Source organism: Coturnix japonica, chromosome 1, assembly GCF_001577835.2.
Source record: "Coturnix japonica isolate 7356 chromosome 1, Coturnix japonica 2.1, whole genome shotgun sequence".
Taxonomy (NCBI): Eukaryota; Metazoa; Chordata; class Aves; order Galliformes; family Phasianidae; genus Coturnix; species Coturnix japonica.
Window position 1 is genome coordinate 153,128,761 of NC_029516.1, and position 11,315 is coordinate 153,140,075.

General features: G+C 41.4%; 1 protein-coding gene across 1 annotated transcript; it reads right to left on the minus strand.

Annotated features, from left to right (window-relative positions):
• Positions 1 to 426: 426 nt before the first annotated feature.
• Positions 427 to 11,051, minus strand: NHLRC3 (NHL repeat containing 3). Its single transcript, XM_015851906.2, is given in 10 exon segments — positions 427 to 3,224; positions 3,862 to 3,974; positions 5,862 to 5,953; positions 7,304 to 7,504; positions 8,013 to 8,160; positions 9,108 to 9,266; positions 10,487 to 10,637; positions 10,639 to 10,723; positions 10,726 to 10,825; positions 10,827 to 11,051. Coding segments are annotated over 10 exon segments (1,476 nt in total). The 5' UTR covers positions 11,025 to 11,051; the 3' UTR covers positions 427 to 2,995.
• Between the last annotated feature and the right edge of the window lie 264 nt (positions 11,052 to 11,315).

The window sequence follows — 11,315 nt, forward strand, 5'->3', positions numbered from 1 at the left end:
TCAGCTGTGGGAGCACAGGTGAGGGTAATTCAGCTGCGCTCCCGGAAGGGGTGGAGCTTGACTCCACCTACTCTAGATCTCATTTAAGGACTGATCACCACTAAAGCAGCATCTCTTGGAGACTGCTCCCTGGTGGAGATTGCCTCAGCATTTCCCAGTGAAGGCATCCATATTGTTGAGTTTTTCCTCATAAATAATCTTTTAAATATCTGTTACCATCTTTGTATCATTCCAACTCACATGCATGAAAAAGCTGGCCTGCTGAAACAGTAATGCATAAAGACAACAGGAAATTTTAGATTCCATTTTAATAAGGATTGTAATTATTTCTGATATCAGCATTCAAGTCCTGAGAATCTCGTATTTAGCGAAGTTCCACTGCAATGAAATGTATTGACGTTAATAAAGAAATAAAGAGCCCAAAACTTTCAGCGTGGTAAATTCGCAATTTATTTTACCAATTACCCTATTATGCAATTTTTCAGAGATCAGTTTCAAGATGATACATAAGAAGACCCTCACAGAATAAGAAAGTGCATATATCATTTTTGTAGTTTGGCCACAGACACAAAAATGAACAAGGAGTCTGAGAATCTCATGCAATTTACATCCCTTCTTATCACACACACCCAATCCCCAAAGGTAAGGTTTATTTTGGCACCGTGGCCCATCTCAGTCAATTCAGACAAAGTGGGATGAAACCTCCCCATTTCTAGGTGCTGCAAAAGCCCACATAAAAACATCTACACAGCCAACTGAGATGTGCATAATTAACTTGTTTGTCAACATCCAGAAGTGCACGACTCCTCCACAGAATGCAGAAGAGTGCTCCCAGAAACCTTGTAGTTTTGCTTCAAATGGAATATAAATAAGGTTGAGATGGGATGAGGAAGAATCAATGTGCTTGGACCCCTTACAGCATCAAGATATGCTCAAATGTAGTTAATTATATTAATATCTTTAAAGATAATTTCACCTTCTGTAAGCGAAAAAAAGTTCAATTGCACAAACAGCAGAGATCCCTGAGCTAATGGTGACCTAGTTAGAAAATCCACACAACACACTTCAAAGCCATGTGAATCTATCTGCTGAGGTCGAGAGGAAAAGCTGCTACTTCTTCAGCTAATAAACATTGCTTATTAGCTGAAACTCAATACCATGCAAATGATGGATCGTATTTGCTGAAGTCCTAGCTCCAGGGCTGGCATGAGGGCAGACAGGTTAGATCTGCCTTTATTATTGCTGATCCAGCCAACTGCAAAGCATTTATATCACAGAATCAGAGAATGGCTTGGGTTGGAAGGGGCCTTAAAGAGCATCTTGTTCCAAACCCCTGCCATGGGCAGAGATGCCCATGTAGTGCATTAATCTCAAATAGTGCTGAAATCAGGGCATCAGGCTCCACAGCTGAATTGCTTCACAAAGAAAACATACAAATCTGGCTTTTCTGGACAATTTTCCCATCTGCTGACCCAGAAATGTCGGGATCTTAGATTGAAACCTGCCAAATTAAGATGCATTTGCTTTAAGTGACATTCACTAACATGGATATCTTCAGAATTATTACATTTCCCTTATTCTTTCCTAAGGAAGTAGAAAAAAGAATCACCTTTATTAGATTAGCATTAAATTAGTTCCACATATTCTACTGTGTGGAAACAGGATAAATCCTCCCAAATGTTTTGAAAACCTAGTAGATAAACATGGAATGTGGGACCACAGCTTAGGGAGGTACTTGGTGACTCACTCTAAGGCTGCCAAAGCCTTTTTCCCAATTCCCTTCTTGTACCCATTCCCCTCTGTGCTGTAAAGTGGACTAACATAAATTTACATAGTAATGTGTAAAGAAAATGGAATCACTCTGGACTGGGAATGAAAAGAGATGTACTATACTGGTGTTCTTACTCAGAAAAGTAAGACGATCACAGTTTTTCTTCAGAACTGAGTCTGGAGACATCTGTTAAGAAGTCCTTCAAAGGGAAGAAAATCTAGGCATTAGAGGAGTTGTTTCTTTGGGGCAGTGAAAGTCTAAGTGCAGAATATAAAATGGTGAAGAAAAACATCCCAAATCAAAACAACTGCTAACTGACTGAGCTCCAATAACATCGGCTGAGAATCATGTCTCCCAGGCCCCTAATGCTGTTTAAGAGTTTCCTAGCAGATTCTGATTTCTTCACCACGAACAACTTAAATGAGTTGAACTCCAATATGTTTCACTGTGAAATCTCATCAAACAGAAAACTCATCCTGATAATAAATCAAATTATATTTAGAACAGACATAGTTAAGAATTAGTATTTGGCTGCCGTGCACATACTTTTAATTTAGTTTGACATGCCTGATGCCATTTTAACTGTAGCCTATTACAGGCTTGACTGGCTCAGCTGAAAGTGAAAACTTTGATTTCACAGCAAATATCATCAGCTGCTCAAGGCAGACGTCAGTGTCAGCAGAGACACAAGCATCCAGCAGCATCTTATTCAACACCATAACGCATCTCTGTATTCAGAGCTGGGGCAGTTTCAGCACAAAGACAAAAAACAACCAAAAAGCAAAACAAACAAACAAAAAAACCTGAAGAAATGTTATAATGAGGTATTTGATAGCAGAAAATCAATCATTCATATACTTCCCTCAGATCAGTTCTGGCCTTCATTTAACGATGTACACACAAGCCAAGTACATGAGCCCTAACATGAAGCTTTAGGCACTGATTAATACATTTTTCAGCATTCACAAAATTTTATAAAATAAAGACACTCATCTTCCTCTTTCCAGAAACAAAAGGAAAAGCCATCATTGCATTACTCAAATAATTAACAGCTCAAAACCAAGTACTTCTCCAGAACTGCAGCAAAAGCATTCTTCTCCCTAGAGTTCTGAGCACAGTGTTCTGTGCTTGCCTATGGAAACACAAGCTACAGAAAACTCAAGGAAATGTGATCATAGGTCTTACATGTCACACAGCTTCTGCTGCGGTAGTTGTGGGAAACAATCAGCTTAAGGGTACAAATCTTTGCACTTGCTGGGCTCCAATTTCTGCAATATAGATTGCTCCACTCTTCACGTCTACATCTACAAGGTGTGGCTTGGTTTCATCTGCCAGCTGGATTGTGCTGACTATAGCACAGTCCCCAATTTCGCCAACTGGTGGTGCTGCCAAGATCGACAAACGGTTGATATTCAGGTGAGCTACAATCAGATACTTGTAATTGCCAGTGAATCTGTGAAAGAGAGAATGATGCACCCTGTGACATCTCGCATTAACACAACCACGTGCTTTAAAACAAATAAAACCTCCACTTAAATAATGAAGTTTTTGAATGCTACAACAGACCAGTAAAAGAATTAACTTGTAAGCCTCTCTTTATGTATTGCTGCTCCCCAAGACAGACTAAATTACTACAGAAAATTAATTCAAGATGGTCTTTCACACAATGGGGCATCCACAACCTCCTTGGGCAAACTGTTCCAGTGCATCTCCAACCTCTGGGTGAAAAACTTCCTCCTAATATCTAACTTAAACCTCCTCTGTCTCAGTTTAAAACCATTCCCCCTTGTCCTATCGCTACCCACCCTCATAAACAGTCATATTTCCTTCTGTAAAACCTGCAACAGAAAACAGAAGAACTTCAAAATGAATTTCCCATTTTTGCACTTTAATCCACATGGCCTGTTACCAGAATTCTATCATACCGTGATATAACTGAGCACATCTTTTCATGCAATCAGGCCCAGCTTCCTATTAGTTAAACTGGTTAACTTCTTGTCATCAGGCACTAACTGCCAACATTATCATTCAGCAGAGTATACCTTTTATTTATGTAATTGCACGGTTTTAATAGAACTGTTAGACAATACCTGACAGAATATGGTCCATCTTCCGAAAAGCAGCTGCTCCAAGCCCCCAGCCATTCCCCTGTCACTTTATCAAAAACCTGGATTCTTCTGTTATCTCTGTCAGCAACCCAGACCTGTTAAGAACAAAAATCATGGTTGTTCACAAACATAACCAGTTAAACACATCAGTTTCTTGCATAAGCAAAGAATCACAGAATTATCAAGGTTGGAAAAGACCTAGAAGATCATCTAGTCCAACCATTACCAATACTTCCCAGCTAAATCATATTCATCAACACAACATCCAAACATTTCTTGAACACTCCCATGGTCGGTGACTCCACCACCTCCCTGGGCAGTGCATTCCAATGCCTGACTACCCTTTCTGAGAAGTAATACTTCCTAATGTCCAGCCTGAATCTCCCCTGGCGCAGCTTAAAACCATTCCCTCTAGTTCTATCACTGATTACAAGAGAGAAGAGGCCAACCCCCAGCTCACTACAACCTCCCTTCAGGAAGTTATAGGCACCCTGAAGTAAAAAAGCAAAGTACACCTAGGAAGAATATACTTTCACAATCAAAGCTGAGTAAGTAGGTGTGACTTCCAAACAAACTCTCCACATACAGCAATCATTTTTAAAGTACTTTAGAAAGAAATCAAGGCCCTCTCTTCACATCTGTAGCTGCAACATGGGTATACTTAGTGGCAACATAGTTATACCCCCAGTGAGGACATATATACACCTATTAAATTCTAGAAACACTGGTCTGTCTCTCACTAAATATACTTGTTTACCTTCTGTTTGTTCCTTATACTCTAAAGTTTCCAAATTAATTCATAAAATACCATCTCACTAAACATTTGTTTTTCAGCAGCAATATCATGATCCAGACACATAAAGACTGCATCTGTAGACACTACTACAGTTAATACTACTACAAATATTGAGCAATTTCAGTACTCTGACATTCTCAGCACATTTTGCCTCATCGGTTTTGTGGAGCTTATCTCTGTTCAGCCTGTGCTAACTGAGTTCACAAACACTGTAAGGTAGCAATACCAATAGTCAGCTGCACTGAAAGCCTCACATTTTCTATTATCATGAGCATTTAACTGTTGACAACTTGTCTGTCAGATAAATAAGCTTCATCACTTTTCTGGGATATGACCCAAAAAGGAGGGAAAAAAAGCAAGTTTACCTGGGATCCTTCATCACTATTTTTAAATGAAACATTGCTACAGCATTCTCAGATTTCTTAGATTAGAAATCATTGTCAATTCATAAGTTGATGACCAACACCACTTTGGCAACAAGATCTCAGCCCACCATAATTGCTGTCTTTGACCACACATACTCATGTTCCCCTTCAACACAAAGTTGCTGTATCTTTCCTCTTCTCCCTTCTATCCTCCCAGTTTTGGAAGACAGGTTATTTTCATAATCACTTCATACTCTGGTTCAAACAGTATCTACAGAACTGGCAGAAGATGTAGCCAATTGATCTTATTTTCCCTTAAAAATATTAAGAACAGCAAGGGAAAAACAAGATTATGATTAACATCAGGAAGAAGTAGAATCTCGAATGCCTTGAGGTGTATGTAGAAAAGAACAGATGCTCACAACCTAGCCAGAGTCTTACCATTCTCTTAAGATTATCTGGAATTTCCAAATATGAAACTGAAGTCTCCTGAAGAAATTTAAGTGCTCAGGAAGTTATCTATTACAGAACAAAATTCTCCTATGCTCCCACAATGGCAACCTGTTAGAAACTGCATAAGGAACATTGCCAACATCCATGCAACAACAGACAGTAACTGGTCAGGACCCTTGAACCAACCCTGAAGATATTTACCTCAGTAGAACCGTCAGTATAAAACTTTGGCTTATGACTGCTATCACACTGAAAACTGTAAAGCACCATAGGAAAACAAGGAAAACAAATACAATTTCTTGCACTGCTCCGATTCATCTGGCATCAGAGTAAATTACACATAAAACAATTCTCCTTTCATTCTTTACCCGTCCAAAAGGGTCCAATGTCACACTGTGTGGGATCTTGAACTGGCCAACACCGGTTCCATTTTCTCCACTCAGCCATATCTCTTTATGATCTGAACAGAAGGCACCACAAAAAAATAAAAGCAATAAGTAAATAAATAAATAGAATAACTTCAGCTTAAAGTCATTCCCAAACAAAGTTATTTTTAGTCATTTGTAAAAGATGATATTTCTAAACCCAGAATACAAAACACAGCACTCCTGATACATAAAACCAAGAAATACTGCAACTACTGCAATGATTACTGGATTGTAATTAATGGTTTCAGCATCATGGTTACAGAAATGCAGCCACTAGTGCACAAAGAGCCATAGTCAAGGCTCTGTTAAGTGCTGTATTAAAAATAAATAAAAAGCTCAGTGATGATCATACTTCTTTGTTTACTAAATTCATGTTCTATATTTATTACTTGGTGGTTTTGAGTCTATTTTGCATGTTAAATATCACCTGACTGTCTTATGAAGTGGATGGTGTTGTGCAAAGGACAAACTGTAACACCTCAGTTTTTCCCCAGCTGCAGACAGGCACAGACTCCTGACTCACTGACCTAATCAACCCTGATCATCTGCTGGAGAATATGAGGAAGTTGATTCGAATCACAGAATAAAAGCATCTCTAGACACCATCCGGCTCAACCTGTCTCTAAAAGTAGAACTTGTCCTGATAATGAATCAAAACCTGGAGTTAGATCAGGTTGGTGATATCAAATTCTGAGCATCTCCACAGGTTGAGACTGCAGAGGCTCTCTGGACAAACTACTGACTGATCGCCACAATCATGAATCTTTCTCTCCCAAGATCAAACTGGAATTCCTTTCTTTTGCAACTTCTGTTATTTGTTTCTCGTTCTTCACAAAGAACATCCAAGAAATGTGCAGCTCCTTCTCTATACCCTCCCATCAGTACTCTGCAGACAGGGATAAGTACCTACCTTAGCCTTTGTCCCTGAAGTCTGAACAATAATTAGGAGATTAGTTTCTACTAAAGGGAGTCTTCCAACTAATCATAGACTCATAGAATCATAGAATTACCCAGGTTGGAAAAGACCTTGAAGATCATCAAGTCCAACTGCAGCCTAACCATAGTAGACCAACTCTAAAAACCCTCTGCTAAATCATATCCCTGAGCACCACATCCAAACGGCTCTTAAACACATCCAGGGATGGCGATTCAACCACCTCCCTGGGGAGCCTATTCCAGTACTCAACTACCCTTTCTGTAAAGAAGTGCTTCCTAATATCCAACCTAAACTTGCCCTGGCACAACTTGAGGCCATTTCCCCACATCCTGTCGCTAATACTAAGCAGCAACTCGGTCTAGCCCCCACTTAATACTATTCTCAAGTTGTTATTTGAAATCCAAGTTTTAATTGCCACCTGCTGAGGAAGATTATTTTTCCTTACCTTGGGAAAGTTTGAGCAATCTGTTATTCATCCCTCCATCTCCATCCACTACATACATCTCTCCATTCTCCTCTACAAAGACCTCTGCTGGCTGATCAAACTGTAGGGGATTCAAACTTGAACCAGCATTACCTGGTGTGCCCAACACCTGCAGAAGTTTACCAGAAGGGCTGTACTGTTTCACAGTGTGCCCATATTTCCCTGAAGAAAGATATTAAAAAAATAATAAAAGAAGAGCAAAAATATCTTAACAAACAAAATGAGAAGCATTACAACTGATCACAAGGATTAGAAAGAAAAGCTGATGTTTGCAAGTGAGATCAAAACAAGTAAAATTCGACAGTGAGACTATGGGTTAAGTGAATCCACAGGCTACAGCATTACTCATCCATCACATTACGGTCACCAGTCATAGGTAAAGACAAGCTTCACAGCCACAGAGTATTTTTATCTCTAATTCATCTCCTCTGCCAAAAAGAAATAAGTGCTTGCTAAAGTTAGAAGATACAAACAGACACACAGCATTACTTGTGAACCTTCAGAGCATTTTATGCAGCACTTGAATTGTTTGTTCAAGGCAAGAAAAACACAAACTTGTTTCGGAGTTATCTGAAAGCCTTATTTAAAAAAATACACTGTCTAAAGTAATTTATACATGACTTGTATTTTCTTCCCTGCTTAAAACTTCCCACATTGCCACTGTGCTTACCTGATCCAACATCTGTGATCCATACTGAACTATCTGTTGCGGTGTTTAATACAAAGATACCATGAGGCATTTCAACCGTATCATTCCAGGAGTAAAGAAAATAGCCTTCCACTGAGAATACAAGCACCTTTGGTATATCATCTCCCCTCTGAAAAGGCAACAAAAATCTATTAATAAAACATATTAACCAAGTAATGATGCTTTTGAAAATTCCTCTTTGTAATTTTTTGCAGTATTTCATGAATCACGAAGGTCACTTGTCTGGTAGTTTTTTATTTTCCAGCTAGAAGAGGAAAGAGAGAAGGATCTAAATGTAGCATGTAAAACCTGCCAATCATTCTAGACTTTCAACTTAAATCACACAGAGATCAATTTTTTGGAGCAGCCAAGCACCTGCATTTGGAGTTGTGCTTTTAAGATGTTCATGAAAAATACACATTTTGGTAAAATGAAAGCATAATACAGGCACAAAAAACCTAACTGTACTGGTTAACTTCACGGTAATGAAATACTCACACTGTGTTCCATAATTAAATACCATCAGTTTCTACAAAGAGACCATTTTAGCCATGAATCTAAAGATACAAATACATAGCACAGGATAACCCATGAAACAGAATTCCAATTACTGTAACCATGTGGTTTTGATTTCATGGGACAGAGGCTGGAAGTATAAGGGGACTGGTCACCTATACCAGAACTACATTCTACACTGCAGTTAGAAAAGAAGCTACTGTCAGTTAAGTTAGATTGTGTGTTCACACCAGAAACGTTTCATACTTATTTTTTCAAACTAAGTACATGTTTCAGCCTCATATTTATATAAATACATAAAATATTCGACATACAAAATAACATATCCTTTTACACTACCTACAAATTATACATGCATATTTATATTTGCAGATATGCATAATTATAACTGCTTATATACATGTAAAATGAATATATCATAAGTATATCTACAGACATACAAATGAATAACAAAATAATAAATTTACCATATCCATACAACATCATAATTTTTAATGTACAGCAGAATTTTTTAAGGCAAAAATGCACTAGGTTAATATGAAGTGTAGCATTCCCACTTACTTGTCCCACATAGACCAAACCATGAAGAGAATCAACAGCAACACAAAATGTTTGGCCACTGAAGTACTCTGGAATTTTAGGCCAGCTTATGTCCAACTTGTACATCTGTGGCTGCCCATCTGCCTTCCATGAAGAGAAGTAATCAAATGCTTTTAACATCTGAAAATACAAAAATATGTTTCAGTTAGAGGTTAGACCTCTAATGTCATCCAGTCCAACATCCCCACCACACCCACTGACCACATCCCTCAGTGCCACATCCACAGAGTCAAAGAATTGCAGGGGTTGGAAGGGACCTCTAGAGATCATCAAGTCCAACCCCCCTGCCAAAGCAGGCTCCCTACACCATGTCACACAGGTAGGCGCCCAGGCGGGTCTTGAATATCTCCAGAGAAGGAGACTCCACCACCTCCCTGGGCAGCCTGTTCCAGTGCTCAAATGCTTTTTCTGAGAAGAAGTTTTTTCTAATATCCAACTCAAATTATCCAGGTTAGAGAGATAAACAGAAGCAGGTCTGCAGCTACGGCTCTGATGATCTGCAAATGAGGTAACAAAGCCATTTGGGTTGGGGAGCTCTGGAACTGGAAAGTAAAAAGAAGCAAAGAGGAAAAAAAAAGTGCACAAGAAGCAGGAAAATGTCTTAGAAATGAGGAAGCTTAAGACTGTAAGAACTGCACAGCTCAATGCAACGTATATGCTTTGAAACATAGCAAAGACTGCTGCTTCTTGGCTGCATTTTTGCAGGTGAGGAGTGGGAGAAGAGGACAGGACAGAAAAGGGTCAGGCCAGAGCCTTGTAGAAGCAAAGAGGCAACTGCTGGGAACCAACATCTTCCACCTCTTCTGTGAATGCCTTGGCTACAACAGGGGTACCCTGAGCAAACAGGGTTGGGAACAGCACAAGAACGGAATATCATAAAGGAAACACTTAGAGGAGCAGAGCAGGGAGGAAGGCTGACAGCAAAGAGCGCAAGGTCTGTCTCTAAGCAATTAGTAATTACTCAGTTCATTTGGAATCGCCTGACAGAGCAACGCATTTACCTCATAACAGCTACGAAGTCATGAATAGAAACTGTTATCTAACAACCCTAAAGAGGGAAAGGAGCGAACAGAAGGCAGGCAAGGGAGGAAGAAAAAAGAAAATAAAAAAGAAAAAAAGAGAGAGCTTCACAGAATCACAGAATGACCCGGGTTGGAAGGGACCTCAAGGATCATGTAGTTCCAACCCCCCTGCCTGGCAGGGCCACCAAACATACACATTTACTAGATCAGGTTGCCCAGGGCCCCGTCCAACCTGGTCTTGAACACCTCCAAGGACTAGAGCTTCCTCTCCCCACATCTGGCTGAAGAAAAGCAGCCAAACCCACAGCCCCTTCCCACCTGCGAGCCCCAGAAGAGGCCGAGCGCGGCCAGCAGCGCAGCCGCCATCACCAGCCGCGGCCCCACCGCCCGATTCCGCCCCATAGAGGCAGGGCGGGCCGCGTTGCCATGGCGGCCTCGTGCCCGCCCCGCCCAGGCCTGAGGGGTCGGGACACTGCGCTGCCCTAAACACCGCCTGCTCCCAGCAGAGCGGCTGTGGAGCGAAGAAAACGCAAATCAAAGCCCTGTGGAAAGGCTCAGCGTTCTGAAGAGACACTCAGAGTGTGGAAAAGCTTCAAGCCTGCCTCTCAGCTCCCCCATTTTATTCAGGCGCTGTCGTTGCCCACCAAGATGGGACGTGGGCCTTCAGCCTGCTCTGTGACGTTCTAGCCGTGCGCCCGGCGCATGGGCAGGACTTGCAGAGCGGGCAGTGCGGGCTGTGCAGTTTCTTTTGGCTTTGCCTCGCCCGGCTCCTTTCTCCTGCCCCACCGAGTCTCGCTTCGAAGCGCCCGGCTGCGTTCAGCCCCCTCAGCTGCTGAAGCGCAGCCGGTGCGGCCATGGCGGCTGGCAGCGCTCTGCAGGAGGACGCGGGCCTCGGAGCCGCGTGTTGAGGGGAGCGGCCCTTGTGCCGTCCTCCTTTCGCTACCTCGGCCTCCTCCCTGCCCGTCCCTGCTCTGTTCACCTCCTCCCGCAGCGCTGCGAGCGGCCCCGGGCTGTGTAGAGACCGGGTGCGGGTTGTGGTGGAGCAGCGAGCAGCGCCCGGAGCGCTGCCTTTGTCTTCAGGCAGTACTGAGAGCCGACAGCATCGTCTTAAGCTGCTTATTTTAACCTTTTGTTTTAAACTTGCATG